The sequence below is a fragment of the Lynx canadensis genome, chromosome E1 (genome assembly GCF_007474595.2).
Source record: "Lynx canadensis isolate LIC74 chromosome E1, mLynCan4.pri.v2, whole genome shotgun sequence".
Taxonomy (NCBI): domain Eukaryota; kingdom Metazoa; phylum Chordata; class Mammalia; order Carnivora; family Felidae; genus Lynx; species Lynx canadensis.
This window is the reverse complement of record NC_044316.2, coordinates 37,921,141-37,938,900: the sequence shown is the minus strand read 5'-3', so window position 1 is coordinate 37,938,900 and position 17,760 is coordinate 37,921,141. Positions and strand designations below refer to the sequence as shown.

Sequence of the window (17,760 nt, the reverse complement as noted above, 5' to 3'; positions counted from 1 at the left end):
GGTAGTTGTCCATTTGAGGCATGGGCAAATGAAGGACTTTGGTCATTTTGGACACTTAAGTAATGTTTGGTGTCTGTTTCTTAGGAGTGATTGGGGGAGGGAAGATAATTTTAGCTATTTATTCATAATATTTTAATCCTTTATCTGTTTGTCTTTATACAGTGTTTCTAATTCTATAAGGTTCAGGGTTCAAAGTGAGGGGAGGTGGAAAAGCAAGGCTTATTTGGTGGTAGGGAGCCTGTAGCTTGTGCTGGTACTGTACCATCAAGCCCATGCAGATTAGAGCCCACCTTTGGAGTTAAGTAGAAAAAACCAAAATGGTATTTTTGTTTTAGGAGATTTATCATAGGGTTCAGACATCATAGGAATATTAAGAATTACCTCGCTGTGGAGGTATTGATTTATAGTCTTGTTTTTCTTTTAAAAAGGCTGGGCTGGTTTTTTGGGATATAAACATGTTTTCAGATGTAGTAAGGTTTAATGTGGTACAGCCTCCCTGACCCAGTGGCATGAAAACCATTACAGAATTAATAGTTCTCCTATTTCCACAATGTGCCAAAAGTCCACATCCCAGCATTTTGTTTGTTGGAGAACTGATGCCATTCCTGAGAGCTGGGCTCCTTGTTTCTCTTTATCGTAAGGAGAAGGAGTCCAGACTTTAATCACTCCACTGTATGCTCCCTTAGATAAAACAGAAAAAATTTGCAGCCATAGTTCACTTAAAACAATTTCAAGCTCACTTGAAAGTAATGGGGGCCTGGAATGCTAGGTGGGCATGAAGATAAACCCTTGCTACTATGTAGCAACAAAATTGGACCTTTTTTGGAGGAATAGGTCTGAGTCTGGATTCTGGGGGACATCAATAAGAAGCCCTTCTCATAAATATAGAAATCCAGGAGACCACATGAAGTGCAACACAAGTTCTCAGTATTTGGAGGGTCCTCTCAAAATTCTGCGGCCTTACTTTGATTTTGACACCTGCACTGTGCCATTCCTGATGATTCCATTCAGGATCTGTATCAGCAGGACGGGGCACGGTCCCCAGCACAACTCTTCTGGATTAAAAAAGAAAAAAAAAAAAAAGCCAGGTGATTCATTTGTGTGTGTGTGTGATAAACGGAGTGACTTCATCAGATAATGAAGAAGATTTCTATATTCAGCTCTTTCTGCAGGTTGGAGTTAGCATAGAGTTGGAAAATCAGCTTTGGCGTTCTTTCCTGACTGTCTCTGATTTCCTCTAGTGTTCTCCCTTTTCTGGTCATCAGCTCTCAACAACTCTGCCACTTTTGTGTCCCAAGGTAATAAGAAGTAGGAAACGAAACATTGCAAAGTGGAGCAAGAAAAGTTATCGGTTACCGTATCAGAGTCAAATGTCTTGGGTGACACTAAGGAGGACATGGGCAAGGTGATACCAGAGTGCTTTATCTTGTGATGCTGATACAGTAGCAGCCTCTCAGACATATAACCAGGTTGGATTTCTCACAAGTTTCTCACCTAGTTTTGAATCCTATCCCATTGGTTTCTGCAGAGAAAAAAAAAAAAAGTTACACGGTTTTAAGTTTGTTCTGGGTGGGGAAAATCTTATGGGGAATGTACTACATATCAGGGGCTCAGCTTCCCCAAGCAGAGCCAACAGATACCAAAATGAGTAAACTGGGAAGCTTTTTCTCTCTTTCTGTCTTCATCCCAGATCAAAGAATCCCGAGTTAGGATCTGGATGAAGGATAAGCCCCTGAATTGTCGATGGGCACACCCCACACACTGACCCAGCATCTGAACTTGCTTAACAGGGAGCCGGGGCTAACCTGCTTCACCCTGCCTGAGAACCAGGGAGCACTGCATTTCTTCACAGGGTGGAGGAGAAGAGGCAGAATAAACCAAGCCTGGGACACCTCCCTCCTGTCTAGGTGTACTCACTCTCCTGTTTCAAAGGACTGCAAGGACATGAAGTCAACTTCCACCTATCTTCTGCTGCTGGTGTCTTGTGTATTCTTAGTTTGACCTGATTCCTCTTCTGTCTTTTGGCTCCATGTTAGGGGTTCTTGGTCAAAACCTGCTCTGATGTACATGAAGATTTCAGGTTCAAAATCTATGTGTTTTAAAATCGGTATTTTAAAGAAGGGAGGAGGGAGAAACGAAGCAGGATATAATTGCCAAAACTGGCCTTGAGGTTGGTGACTCTTGGGAAGATTTTCCTTAAGGCTTAGGTCTGAAAACTTAGTGCAGCAATACCATGAATTCTCAGAAGCAACCCTTTCAAGGGAGCCAGTGAGTCATACAGTATCCAGTCAAGTCACTTGAAGCAGATGCCAGTATAGGAAACTCATTCACAATCCCTGGGCAATTCATTTTCCCTTTTTTTTTTTCCCCTCTTTTCAATCTCCCTGCCCCCTTATTTCTACCCTGGAGTTAGTTTTTTGAGGGGTAGGAAGTACTTAACATCTCAGAAGCTAGGTTGGGAAACATGCTCAGCTGTAAAAGCTGGGCTTTATAAATTTTGTGTTTTAGAAATGTACATCAGGAGCAGCTGGGGAGGGTCTTTTCTAAAAAAAAAATCTTTCAAATTTGATTTTCTGTGTGTATGGCCGTTCTGTAAATACTTTGGGGTTTTTCATTTTTTTGAAAGTAGACAAAATCTGTGGGATTTTTTTCCCCGAAACATTAAAAAAAACCTGTTTATTTACATTAAAATAAATTTCTTTGATAAAAAGTAATATACCTTTGTGTAGTAATTTTTTTAATGTTTATTTGTTTTTGATAGCAGGGGAAGAGCAGGGGTAGGGTGGGAGGACAGGGTCCAAAGCTGGCTTTGTGGTGATAGGAGAGAGCCCCATACTGGGCTCAAACCCACAAACCAGGAGATCATGAACTGAGCCAAAGTCTGATGCCAAACCGACTGAGCCACCCAGGGCCCCTGTGCAGTTAATTTTTAACCTTTGAGTGATTTTCATTCAGCTTTTTAAAAATACACCATTCAGAAAAAAAATTCAATCAGGAAGTAAAAGTCTTCCCTGATAATTACTCAAATAGGTTAACTGGAAAGGATAATTGAAAAAAGGAAACAGACTTGTGAAAATTTTCTTCATTTATCTGAGCCAGTTTGACTCTCGTTTGCAGGCCTTAGTCATCAAATTCATCAATAGTCGGGAGAAAACTGCTCTTAGATACATGGAACTAAACTATTTTTATATGGCTGAAGAGAAGCAGTAACATTAAAAGTATCAGGGAAAAGAATATAACCTCTAGATCACTGAGTTTGTGGGCCTGAGAATGACTTTCCGAAGCTTGGTTCCTTGCTCAGGAAGCCCTTTCTAGGATAAACACGAAAAAGTTAAAAAAAAAAAAAAAAAGTTGGGTAATAAAGCTTCAAGCATGAATATCCCTATTTTAAAAAGATCTCCAGCACAAATTGCTCTTAAATAAACTCTCTCAAATCACATTCGTAACAATCTAGTCACTAAAACTGCGATTTAAAAGCGATATGAAGACAAACACATACTTTGTAATACAATTAGGGGAGATGATGTTGCCAGGACTGCTCGAATTTACAGTAGTTTCTATTATTTCATCTGCGGTGCATGATTATGTAGTCTGTCGCTCTAAAAGAGTAAACGTATTCCCTAATCCATAGAAATTCGATCATAAATTTCGAGACCTTGAGGGCTGCTGTTGCTAAAGTATAATAATATGATGACACAAACTAGCTTTTATAGGAACCAAGGAGTCAGCTGAATGTCGCAATTTCCACTCGGCCGCCTACTCGCTAAAACACGCTTGTTTCTCCCGCCAAAGTGGCGTCAGGATCAGGTTCTCACCAAACAGAGCCCCGATTGGAGGACGGGCAGGCACTAGAGCCCATTGGGTGGCAGCGACGTCTGGTGGCGGAGGGGCGGGGGAAGCCAAAGGCCCTTCAGCCTCGCCAGGCAACCCCCCCCTCCCCCACGAAAGCGCGCCCCTCCCCCAGCTAAAAGGAAGGGTCGCCCAGCTCCTGCACTGAACGCCCTGACCCCAAGACGCGAGGTGGGGCCTCGCTGCATATTCCTGGAGCAGAGGGTAGCGCAATTACCCACCCCCCATCCCCGTCCTGCTGATCCATGCACAGGGAGACCCACGCCCTGCGGCGGCCCCCCAGGCCTCCCTGCAACACCCGGTAATGCAATCCACGGGGGCGGGGGAGGCGGCGGCAGCGACAGCAAAGGCGACGGCGGCGGCGGCAGCAGCAGCACTGCCTCAACCTAGAGACAACCAGAAAGGAGGAAAATGGCTCCGAGCAGGGACCGCCTGCTGCACTTTGGGTTCAAGGCGACAGTGAGTGATAGGGGAAGGGAGTTGGGTGGCCGGGAAGGACGTGTGTGGATGCACAGGCTACTGGGGAAGAAGAGACAAGTCTTAGGGGACTGGGAGGACTAGGCAGAAAGCTCAAGTGCTTGCTGGGTTGGTGCGTGCTGTTTGCCCGCGAAGGGGTTAGATGGGCTCCGGTACTATCTGCAGTTGTCCTGCTTTCCTCACTCGCGAGTCCGCGAGCACGCGCGCACTCGCACCCTCCCCACAGCCCCTCCCATACACAAATACACACAGACAGATAGGCACTTCCCTGCCTCTGCTTCTCGCGGTGGGCTTGCGTGCCTTGGAGGCAAGAGCGGGCTCGCGCCGCCGCCGCCGCCGCCGCCGCACTCCGGCTGCTCCCGGGCGGACCGTCGCGGGCTGCGCCCGGGAGTGGGGGAGGGGTGGTCCCGCGCCGCCGCCGCCGCCGCCGCCGCGCGCTCCTCCTCCTCCCCTCCCCACGCCGTTCCGAGGCCCAGGCGGCTCTGCCCAATGAGGAACGGCGTTGCTGGCAGGTGGGGAGTGTTTTTGTTTTGGGTTGAAGTTGAGGCTGAGGGGAGAGAAGAGCTAGCGACAAGCAGTCGTCGCAGCCGCCGGCTCTGCGGGAGGTGGAGGAGGCCCCGCCGGAGCCGAGAGGTTTCTGCTCCTCGCTGACGGCCCCTGCCCGCCGCTCCTCCACCTCCTCCCGGTCCCGGAACTCCCGGGCCTGCCCGGGGCCCCCAGTCTTTGCACTCCGCACGCCGTAGCACCCGGCCCCGGCCGCACCCGCCGACCCCATGAGGAGGGACGTGAACGGAGTGACCAAGAGCAGGTTTGAGGTGTGAGCCTGGGAGGGGGGGGGGTTGGGGCGGCGTGAACAAAACGATTCCCGCTCTTGTGTCCCGAAAATTTCGCTCCGCACAGAGCCGCCTCCCTTGCCTGGCGCCGTCATCCACCGACCGCTGGGGCTGCCAGACTTCTTTCCCCTTTCTCTCGACCCGAAAGCCCAATGCAGCAGCCCAGCTTCCCTGGTCTTCCCGGCTGGTCGCCTCCAGCCTGTTCCACCAGCGGGCCCCGGCAAGGGATTAGCTCTGGCGCCCTAATTCCCCCCTCCCCCCAGTATCACTCAGCTTTCCATTCTTTACACAACCCTTGGCTTGCCTCCCTCCTCTCGGCAGAAAAAGCATCACAGCTCCGATCTACCGGCTTGCTTCTTTTCTTTCTGCCACCTTCTTCGTGAAACGAGAGGGAAATTATGGGCCAGGGGGCCATTTCTCCGAGTTTGAGAGCCCTTGTTTGGTTACTCTAGGGAAGTGGGGGTTGGTAGACTGGGATGATAGAGACTACCACGGGTTTTTGGTGCTGTGTTTGGTTTGGGTATTGTTCTGGTACTTCCTCTTCTTTCCCGTTTAGTCTGTACTTTTGTAGCTCATTGTTTCTGGGAACTCTCAGATGTGTACAGGCTTTGAGATTGGGATGAAGGCCTGAGAGACTTCAGAAAATCCATTCTTTAAGAACTCTTCCTCCTCTGGCGAGAGGTTTATAGCTGTGGAATGGACGACTGGATGAGGAAATAGGAAAACATCTGAAAGTGTCTTTAGTGAGGGGAAGTCCGTGTTAGGGAAGTGATTCCTTTGGAAGTGAAGTATATTCTAAGTACTGACGAATTGCAGTAGTGTGGTAATATACCACGAGGTTTACTGGGGCTTATTGATAAGAGAAAAAAACTGCTACAACAAAAAGAGTAAATGTTACCTGGCCCTTTCTGGCAGAGAATCAAACTGACCTGGGATCACTCAGAGCTCAGTGTACATCTCACTTGGTGTGTTTCTTCATTTCCATTTGAAGGATGAAATTGTAAGACAGTCAGACAAAAGTTTCAGGAAACTTGCCAGCTAGGTGCAGAGGGTGAAATTGTTACCTGAGGGTCTTCAGTTTAGTCTATTCCTTGGTTTCCTCTACAATATTACTGTTGCAGGTGAGGAATGGAGAAAATCAAGGAATTGGCCTCCTTAGAATTTTCATATTTAACTTAATCATAGGAAGGAAGTATCATAGTAGATATGATTTGGTGTTTACTTTAATAGAACTTTAGTTTGCCTTAATGTAGAGAGACCCAATAAGCTTAATTTTTGGTGATTTGCACATTCAGTACTACTGTAAAAGTCAAGACCATCCTTAAAATTACTGAATAGACTTTTAGCAGTTAACAGGAATCCTGAAAGAGAAACCCAAATACCAAAGATCTGAGTGGAGGATAGCGTTTTGCCACTGAAGTCTGCTCTTTATCATTTTGTTTTCTTCTAGACTGCATGAATTATTGTTGGAAGGAGTTTTTTGTAGTATGTGTTTTATTTTTTTTTTTAATTTTTTTTTCAATGTTTTTATTTATTTTTTGGGACAGAGAGAGACAGAGCATGAACGGGGGGAGGTGCAGAGAGAGAGGGAGACACAGAATCGGAAACAGGCTCCAGGCTCCGAGCCGTCAGCCCCGAGCCTGACGCGGGGCTCGAACTCACGGACCGCGAGTTCGTGACCTGGCTGAAGTCGGACGCTTAACCGACTGCGCCACCCAGGCGCCCCATGTAGTATGTGTTTTAAAATTGCATTGCTATATCTTATTTTTATACTTATATTTTATTTAAAAAAATTTTTAACGTTTGTTTATTTTTGAGATAGAGAGAGACAGACCATGAACGGGGGAGGGTCAGAGAGAGAGGGAGACACAGAATCTGAAACAGGCTCCAGGCTCTAAGCTGTCAGCACAGAGCCCTACGCGGGGCTCGAACTCACGGACTGCGAGATCATGACCTGAGCTGAAGTCGGACGCTTAACCGACTGAGCCACCCAGGCTCCCCTTAGCTTATATTTTAATTTGTAGTTTACCTGTAGTCTTGATACTATAATAAAAATATTGCCTTATTAAGTATATCTATTACCTTGAACTAAAGCAACTGAAGCTTTCTAAAGGTATTTGATAAGATTTTTTTAAAAAGGAGGGGGGCACGCCTTGATGGCTCAGTCTTTTAAGCATTGGACTTAGGCTCAGGTCATGATCTCTCACTTCACAGGTTCCAGCCCCATGTGGGGCTCTGTGCTGACAGCTCAGAGCCTGGAGCCTGCTTTGGATTCTGTGTCTCCCTCTCTCTCTGCCCCTCCCCCACCTCTCTCTCTCTCTCTCTCTCTCTCTCTGTCTCAAAAATAAATAAACATGAAAAAAATTTTTTTAAATAAGGGATAAAAAAACCTCCTTGTACAGTATTTGTGATTCGCTTTTGGTTTGTAAGAAAACATTTTAGTCCTTTATTATGATGTGAAGTGGTCCATGCCAGAATACAAATGGGAAGGGGTGGAAATGATATGTGCTAATGAGTTTCATTATCTGAATATTTCATAAAGTCATTTACCTCTTCTTTTCCCCATTTACCTCTTTACTAACCTAATTTACAAGCAGTAAAACAATAAAATGCTCTCATGAAGTAGTAAACTTATTGCTAATTCATTGAAAACATTTTAAATATTTAGTTCCAATGGATAAAAGATGTAGACAAGGTAAAACAGTCTCTTCGTATCTAAAACATGACATCATGTTATTTTTATGTTTTAAAAAAAAATTTATTTTTGAGAGAGAGAGAGCACAAGCAAGGGTGGAGTAGAGAGAGAGGGAGACAGTCCAAAGCAGGCTCCAGACTCTGAGCTGTCAGCACAGAGCCCCACACAGGGCTCGAACTTGTGAACTGAGAGATCATGACCTGAGCAGAAGTCAGATGCTTAACTGACTGAGCCACCCAGGCAACCCTCAAATTATTGTTTTAATTCTCAAAATTACAGAATGGTTTTTAAAGGACTGATAATTTTATGATTGTAAGCAGATAGCCAATCCCTGAGGACATTTTTGTAGCAAATAATAACTAATTTCAGATTAATTATGATTAATACAGAAAGTGAAAGACTGTTTTCTTTTTCTTAGCCGCATTTTTTTCTGGGTGAAAGATAACTGAAGTTTATCTTTTTATAGTTGATTCATTAAAATCTTTCTTTAAGGAATATTCTGATTATTATTCTTTTGGATGTTGTAACTGCAGACCACACACTTTAAATCTGACGCTCAGGGCTATAGGTGTAGAAAAAATTTTTAAGTTAAAATGAAGAGATAAGAGTACTTGTTAGATATGTAGCTGTGAAACAGCCAGAGTAGATGACAGCTGGGTAGAAGTTAAAAAGATCCAGAGATGTGAAAATTATTGTTGTTCTTTGCTGTATCACTTTGGCATTAAATTTCTACAAAATAACCCGAAAAGCTAGCATAATGCACTCTGAATAATGTGTCTCTCAGTTGAAAGTCTTCATCTAAATACTTTTTATTGCATAACTTACAGTGCACATTGTTTTGTGGCAAATTTTGATAAATTGTCTTTGTAACTTAATAATAGTTATTGCATCCTGCATGCCAGACACTGAGCTAGATGTTTTACTTCAGTTTTTTTTATTTTTTGTTTACTTCTTAATTTTTATTTTAAGTAGGATCCACCCCCACCATGAGGCTTGAACTCACAACCCTGAGATTAAGAGTCACATGCTCTACCTACTGAGCCAGCCGGGTGCCCCTACTTCAGTAACTTCCAATTCTCATGGTTCTGTTTCACAGTTGAGGAAAGCTAGGGCCTAAGAAGTGTTCAAGTTGCACAGCTAGTAAGGGGCGGGGGGGGGGGGGGAGCCAAGATTCCAATCTGCATTTTTTAAACTTCACTCTGTCATTCTGCTCTGTTTTTAGCATAACATAGCATCAAAGCCCATAAAAAGTATGGAAAAGAACTTTCCTAAATTTCTTCACTCAGTATATTTCATTTTGTCTTTGCTATCAAGAATGAAGTTGTCCTTCATTTTAAGTATTATAACATGTTATCTTAACACTCAGTGAGATTAGTGACAGACGTGTGTAAATAAGCTAGCCCTTGAATCTAAGTTTAGATTTTTTCGGTAAAACCTGTCTATTTTGTCATTCTCTTAGTAGCTCCATTATAAGGTTATAGTACTATTAGAGGAAAATTTTTATCTTATTTGAGTTTATTAAAAAGTCTAGCATTATCTACATTGAAAACATTAACTGACATCACAGATACAATTTACTGTTTAATCAGTGCCTGGAAATGTTAAGATTCACATAGTTAGGAATTGATAAGCTCCAATTTGAGTACTTTGAGTCCCTGTTCACTATTGTTTTTCATTATTCCTCACTGCTGCTTTGATAAATGTATAATATTTTAGTCTGTAAGATTAGATTGTAGTACTTATTTGCCTGCTTCGTTTTATCAAATCATTTTGTCCAAAATAAGAAAAATCATAAAATGTGGTATGGCAGAAAGAACATACTGCATTACGAGTCGAGAGAACTGATGATGTTAGTTAATCTTGATGTTTGCCACCAGCTAACTATAACTTTAGTCATTTCTTTTCGCTTCTCCGGTTTGGTCATTTCCCTTCTTTGCAAAACAAGGAAGTTAGAATCAATTACTAAGGTTCCTTTTGTTCTAGAATCCTATGAATCTGTAACTTTTTAATAAAAGCAGAGGACCATATTTCGTTGGCTGTTTCTTCTAAACCAGCCACTCCAGGGGCACCTGGGTGGCTTAGTTGGCTGGGCTGGGTGTCCGACTTCAGCTCAGGTCATGATCTCACAGGTTCGTGGGTTTGAGCCCTGCATCGGGCTCTGTGCTGACAGCTCGAAGCCTGAAGCCTGCTTCAGATTCTGTGTCTCCCTCTCTCTCTCTCTGCCCCTTCCCTGCTCTCGCTCTCTCTCTCTCAAAAGTAAAATATACATAAAAAATAAATAAATAAAACAGTCACTCCAGTATATTGTTAAAGTTTGGAAGCAGAGTTGCACAGTACTACTAAGGCTGCAGTAATTACCTTTTTCTCCCATAAGGATTTATCTTCTAATCTAAAGAACATTCTGCGTAGTAAATAACCATATTTTCTAAATTGGTGCACGTGGAAAATGTGACACATTTTTCCAGTGGGTGACAGCCATTTGTTTCATTCTATTTGAAAAGGCTTGCAATGGGAAAGAGTACTAGTAACAGTAAGGTTTGTTTGTTTCTTTGTTATAACACTTTTGAGATTTGTCTGAAAGCAGTTATCTAACATTATACAAAGTCCCAATTAGAGGTTTAGGGTTTTGGGGCCCATTCAGACAATCTTTTTTTTTTTTTTTTTATAGTGTTATTGATGTTTATTGTATAATTATGGGTCCTTTTTACCTTTGAAACATGGCACATTAATCATGTACTTATATTGTAGTCATTCATTATTTAAAAATCAAGATGTTTCTTTGTACAGTCTACATAAGCCATTACACTTTGAAAATTATGTTTTCCATTAAGTTGTTAAAAATATTTAGCTTTGCAAAAACCTTACAAAGTGTATTCCTTTTTTTTTTTTTAAGTTTATTTATTTATTTTGAGAGAGAGAGAGAATCCCAAGCAGGCTCTGCACTGTCAGTGTAGAGCCCGATGCAGGGCTCAAACTCCAGAGCTGTGAGATCATGACCTGAGCCACAGTCAGATACTTAACCAACTGAGCCACCCAGGGGCCCCTACAGAGTGTATTCTTGATATTTAAGTCATACATTCTTAGATGTAATCTATTTCTACATTGAAGATTTTCATTCATTAAATCAGTATTAGAAGTGTTTAGAAGTATTTACACTTTTAAATTCTTATGTTTTAGGTTATTTGTCAGTTTTAGCTGTTAGTGTTATTGTCACTTTTTAAATCCTAATTTCTAAAATCCTTCTGTTTTTATCCTGGGTGTCTCTTTTCAAATCTTGGTTGAGTTTTTCTTGCAAATTATTAAGTACTTTTGTTACAGGCCAAGAATTCCATTCCCAGGCCTTAGATTACCGTTTCCCAATTGGTGACAGACTGGGAACTGAATTAAAATTTTTAGTAATCTAACTAGTACTGTGGTTTTGGAAGAGTATTTTTAGATGTTCAAAATAAAATATTCCGTTACACCAGGAAAATCCAAGGGAGGGAGGAAGAAGAAAGAATGCCCTTAAGCTGACCAAATTTAGCTGCTTGTGCGTAGTTGTCTTTACACTGTTTTCCTATTTGGTCTTCCTGACTTGGTGAATTCTTAGACCCCTACCAAAAACGGACTCAGAAAAATAAAGGCATACAAGTTAGTTTTATAGTTTCATGTCTTAGTGCACTTGGACCCATTTGAAAAAGATTTTAACTTAATAGCAACTAACAATAGGTGGTGGTATTGAACTGTGCAAAGGTATTTGTGCTTGATTCATCTTGCTTAATTATATAACTTTTAAAAATGAAGATATGTATTCAAATGGAAATAGATCCAAAACGTATTTGCATTAGCTTTTGAAGACTTTCTGTTAAAAGAATGACTTTGCTGGGTATTTTCGGCACACATCTGATAACTACTTAGCAGGCATATGAGTGATATCTGTAGGTTAAGTAACATCTATTCCCTAATCATTTTTCCTCGAATTTGATTTTATGGTATTCTCTTGGATTTAATAAGCCTCATCTGACAGTTGTAATCAGGTGGAAATGTCATTTATCTCAGTCATTGTTGCTCAGTCTTTTAAGATGCTGTGAGGTTAAAGTTACAATTAAATCATGTTAGATAAGAATTTAGCAAAAAAAAAAAAAAAAAAAAAAAAGTTTAGCCAGTTTTGAAACATGTATTGACAATGTTTTCTGTCATTTTTGTCCTTGATCCCAGGAATTTCTAGTAAAAACTAAAAAAGGGAAATAGAATACCATGAAAGGAAGTAACAAACTGATCTTATGCATTACTGTGGTGCTAAGACAGAAGTCATATCTAACAACAAGGTGAAGGTTAGAAACATAGCAAATGCCTGCCCAATTTTATATAATCAGATATACCAACTATTTATGGTATTTGTTGGTTACTGTGATTTCCTGACCAACTAGAGGATGTGGACAGATATAATTAAACAATCGTTTATAAGGAAAAAAGTGGAAAAGCATTTTCAGTTGTACTTACAATTTGCAATAAGGAGTCATAGGTGTACCTATTCTGGGTGCTTCAGTGTTTACTTCACAATCTGCAGAACAAAGGAATTTATGTGGCAGGAAAGACAGGCAAAAAGAAAACAGTAAAATCTCTAGATTAGGGCAGGTTTTTAAATATGAAGTACCTATTCTTATGTATATGTCACCCTTGGTTGACAGTTTAGGCCCTGGGAAGGTCATTCCCAACTCTTGTGTATACTGAATTGCAGTTTACCAACCAAGAGGCAGTTTTGTTTGTTTTTTTGTTTTCTTTTTTCCTCTTTCAAGGTGGGTGGGGAGCAGAAAAAGAAAACGGATTTGCAGTTGCCTACAAATAAACAATTTAATGTTAACTGTAAGTGTTAGTTGCAAAGTTTTCCAGAGTTCTCTGTTAGAATGTCATCCTTTTCTTTTTGTCATCTTATTTTTTTTTTAAATCATTCTTTGTTGCCTTATTTTTTGAACCAGATCATTTATATATTTTAATGTTCTATTTTGAAATTAATTTGAGTAGAAAGAGAATGAAAGTGTTAAGGTGATGTCTTAAGGATTTTATAAATGGAAATAATACAGTTCTGAACTATGAAATAAGTGCTCACATACATATATTTTATAAATATGTGTTCTGTGTGTATATAATATGTATGTAATAGTGTATATGTGTTTACTGGTATCTGTGTGTCCTTTCTGGACCTCCATTATTGCAGCTGTAGGGTTCTTTCTGGCATGGAAATTCTGTGATTGTCTGTAAATAAATCCCCCAACTTGCTCTAGGTTAGAGATTAGATATTCAGTTTATTGTCAGTGTTCTTGCATTTGTTTGTTTCCAATTGTTAGTAGAGACAAAACAGCCTGTGTGATCTTAACCCATATTCTGCTTTGTGGTTGTTTGTTTGCTTTTTTAGATTTTTAAATTTTTTAAATCTCTATACCCAGTGTGGGGCTCAAATTCATGACCCTGAGATCAAGAGTCGCATGCTTTACCAATTGAGCCAGTCAGGTGCCCCACCCATGTTCTGCTTTGGATTCCTGCTTGTTTTTGCCCTGAATTCTGATAAAAGTAGCAGTAGACACTGGAAGGGAGAAAAAAACAAAAAAAAAAAAAAAACAAACTGGTTTATCTGTCCAAATGATTACCTTTGCCAAGAGGGCAAGGAGGAATGGATATAATGATTGTGTGATATCCTGGAGTATAGTGTGCTGTGATTCATTTTCTTAGGATGTATGGTATTTATATATTTATATAGAGAGAATCTAAGAGTATTAGCTTTGAAGTCTGAGTTTGAACCCTGGCTTTGCCACTTACCATCTATGTGACCTTGGGCAAGTTACATAATCTCTGAGTCTCAAATTTTCAATATCTAAAATGTGTATAATGCCTACCTCACTGGATTGTAAGGATTTAATTCTATAATGTTTATGTGGCACTTAGCAAGTTGTCTACTGAACAATAAGGGCTCAATAAATGATGCCTATTATTATATTACTCTGTGGAGTCTACCACACAATAAGCACTCAGTAAATGACGACTCTTATTATATTACTTTGTGGAGTAGGGTGTTTTTAATTAGACTTTTTGTAAATCATTATTTTAAATGCTTTAAAGGAATTTACTATTTAAAGGGAAAATTCTATTATAAAGGAAAGAATGTAACTATCTCTTTATTCATCTGATTCAGTTTATATACTGGGTTTATTAAACAGGAACACCTATGAATTTTAACCAGTCTAGTTGAAGAGTAGTAATTTAGCAGTGTTTCAATCTGGAGTTGATACTGCAACTGTTATTGTATTCGTTGTTAGGCAAATGTGGATAAATGTCTCCTAAGATGAGAATTTGGCACCAAATTGTAAGTTGACATTTAAAACACTAGATCAGTCAGCTTTTACCCAGAAACTGGCCATTCTTTCTTCACTGATTTGTAGAAAATAAAGCTATGGTGTGACTGAACATGGACAAGTAGAGATGCATTTATTTTTGAAAAAGAACTCTGCATTGCTAATATCCTTTCCCCACACTCATCCTTATCAGCTTTTTGAAGATTGTTTACATGTCCTGCATGTAAAGAACCCCATGTTGAAAAAAAATCACATAACTTATTTCTGCAATGCATTCATAGGAAAGAAATCTGACGTATATCAGAATTCTTCTTGGATAAGTTAAAACATTTATTTAATACTATAATTTTCATAACGTATTACCCAGAATGGTGACTTCAGGAAGATAATGGACTTAATACTCGTTATTCTTAGTCACAGCTGACTGGGGTACACAAAAGAATTTTCCCAAATCTAGATCTCTACACCAAAAAAAATGCAGTCTCACTGAGGTCAAAACATTCCTTAAGAAAGAACAATGGTATTTAGATTATTTGCCTCAAAGGGTGGATTATAGGCCCTGTGTGACATAAATTTCATCTGAGCTCATCAGTCTCTGGTCCAGACACAAAAGTTTGGCCAAATATAGGAATCAAGATCTCAAGGGATCCCAGTGAGCCCTGGGAAAATCCACTTACCTCTCTTTGTCTTTGGAGCTCTAAAATAAGATCTCCAATATGTATTTCCCTAACTTAATACAAACTAGATCAATGTTAAAGATGAAACCTAATATAATGTTGTATGTCAGTTATAGCTCAATTAAAAAAAAATTAAACCTAAAACTTATTCTGATAGTATTCCTTGAGTTAAATGGACATTATTAAGGAGGAATAAAGTGAAACTAAATTTCGTTTATAGCAACTGAATGTCACAGTAGAGCTAAATAAGGAACAACCTGAATGTCAGAATCACCAGTGAAGTTTTTTCCAATACTGATCCCTTGAAGCCATCCCCTCTGGCATGCAAGTTTCCTAGAAGTTCCTTAGAGATAATGATACAAATTTCTGTTAAAGAAACACTGGGATAAGGGATACAAAGGTAACTTGTATTTGCAACCTGAATTCCATGGAAAAAGAGACTTACCTACCATGAATTTGACATCTTAAAATCAGTACACCTTCTCTCAGGTTTCTATCCTATCCTAGATGTTTTTAGCCCTAGAAACAAGGTGCAGTATCTAATATATGGCATCTAAAATATAGTCATTTTATAATTTGTATGTTTTACATGATCAGATACGTTCAGTTTCACGATGAAACCTCCAGAACACATTATATAGCCTCTCAAGCTATGGAGAACATCAGAGAGCTCAGGAAAGCTTATTTGACCTTGTCCAGGGATTAGAAAATCTCAGTATAGAAAACCAAGGTATACTGTTGGAGTTCAATACTATTCAAAATTTACTTAGCGACCAACTATGTGTTGTGTTACAGGTACAGAGCAGCTCTAAAACATTGTCTCTGCCTCAGGGAGTTTGTAATCTAGTTAGGAAGAAAGATAATTAGTGCGTTCTGGTAAATGCAGTGTTAGAGGTATGGGAGAGTGATAATAACCAATTTCATGAAAAGCATTCACAGTGTTTTTTAAAAGAAAACAAAATCCATTGACCCTGCCTTTTCAAAATATGAGCACTTTTAAAAATATTTACACTGTCAGGTGTAAAATTTTAAAAATACAAGTAACTACTTCTCCTCCTCTGTAATATTCTCTCTATATTTGTAAGAGAAGACCAAGGGGAAAGATAGGCAGGCTTTTATTAGTAATTTCTTTGAGTTCGCTGATACATCTTTAAGGGAAACAAAACAGTAGCACCACTACATGGTACAAATAATCAGAGTAACTGCTTCTGTCTAAAGCCAGACATTCCTCAGAGATTTAAACTGAAGTTAAACAGGGTTAGAAAAAGAGTAACAGGAAAGTAACTCTTTCACCAGTAGTTCCAGGAATTCATTATATGGTATGTAGTTATACACTGGTGCTCCATTTGTTTTCAGGCAATAAATAAGTCTTGTTAAGGAATTCATGAATGATTCTGCATAATGCTGACCCTCATATGTGTAGGGCATCTCTCCCCCTTCAGAAAGAGAGATATTTGAATTTCTCAAGTAACAAATTAATATAGTATTTTATATATTAAAGAACATGTTCTTTAATTTGATTTCATTTGAACTTCAAAAAAATCTTATGTGTTAGACAGAGAATATTTCTCTGCTATTTTATAGATAAGAAAGCAGATGCTCTGAAAGGCTGTTATTTTCCCAACATTAAATAGCTAAGTATAAAAGCCAGAACTTTAATCCAGTTACTTGAAGTCTGTTATACTTGTCTCTAGCATATGCTAAGAATGGGCTGTTTTGAACAATTTATTCATTATTCTTCTTTTGATCCATAACAGGCATTTATAAGATGTTGGTTAGAACTGATTTTAACACTTGAGTTTGTGGCCATAGAATTGAGCAAAGTAATTGTGTGGGGGATTGCAAAGAATGAGAATTGAACCTGTACTTTGGCTTATTAGCCATACTTACTAGCCTCTTAGCCATGACTCTCCTAAACAGCCATGAACAAATATTCTGTGTAAATAATACGAAGATACCTGTGTAATTACAGTTGGACCAAAAACTGTTAGTATATAATCCATACATCTAATAAAACTGATCTGGGCTTCTGGGTGGCTCAATCGGTTGAGTGTCAGACTTCAGCTCAGGTCACGATCTCACAGTTTGTGAGATCCCACATTGGGCTTTCTGCTGTCAGCGCGGAGCACACTTTGGATTCTCTGTCTCCTGCCCCATCTCTGCACCTTCCCCGGTCACGCTCTCTCAAAAATAAATAAAAACATTAAAAAAAACCCAACCTGATTTACTATAATTCTTCACGAAGACTAGGAATGAGATATTAAAACAGTCTAACAAGTGTTTGTAGAACCTTGAAAATAAGTTTGTAAAGCCTTTTGCAAGTTTTGTTCTTAGGTTTTTGACTTACAAAGTCTGGGCAACATTTTCCTCAATTTCACGTAATGAATTATTATAGATGAAAAGTAGCAAAAAAAAGTAGCAATATGCTACTATCGAGTTAAAATAATAAAAATTTTGGATATAGTATTTTATGAACAGACATTTCTAGATAAAAGATCAAGTAGGTCTAGTAAATCAAATTGTTTTTTTGTTTTTTTTTAATTTTTTTTTTTTAACATTTATTTATTTTTGAGACAGAGAGAGACAGAGAATGAACAGGGGAGGGGCAGAGAGAGAGGGAGACACAGAATCTGAAACAGGCTCCAGGCTCTGAGCTGTCAGCACAGAGCCCGACGTGGGGCTCGAACTCACAGACCGTGAGATCGTGACCTGAGCCGAAGTCGGACGCTTAACCAACCAAGCCACCCAGGCGCCCCTCAAATTGTTTTTAATATCATAAAGAGTTCTAAGAAACTCATTTTCTAGAATGTTTACATTATTTGTTTCAATAATGTAAAATTTGCATTAAAAGTGACCCCATCCATAAAATACAAGCTGTTCTAGGATTATAGCCAAGATCT

The 17,760-nt window shown here is 39.7% G+C and overlaps 1 protein-coding gene across 4 annotated transcripts in view; it reads left to right on the top strand.

Annotated features, from left to right (window-relative positions):
• The first annotated feature begins 3,898 nt into the window (after window positions 1-3,898).
• Window positions 3,899-17,760, top strand: part of FBXL20 (F-box and leucine rich repeat protein 20) — a 99,013-nt gene continuing 85,151 nt past the window's right edge. The window contains exon 1 of one of the 4 annotated variants that reach the window (XM_030294729.1): window positions 3,899-4,308. In XM_030294729.1, coding sequence (XP_030150589.1) covers window positions 4,261-4,308 — 48 coding nt within the window. In that variant the 5' untranslated portion in view covers window positions 3,899-4,260. Of the gene's footprint in view, window positions 4,309-4,860; window positions 5,142-17,760 lie in introns of those variants that run through there. The other 3 variants (XM_030294725.1, XM_030294726.1, XM_030294728.1) reach the window with 3 other exon arrangements.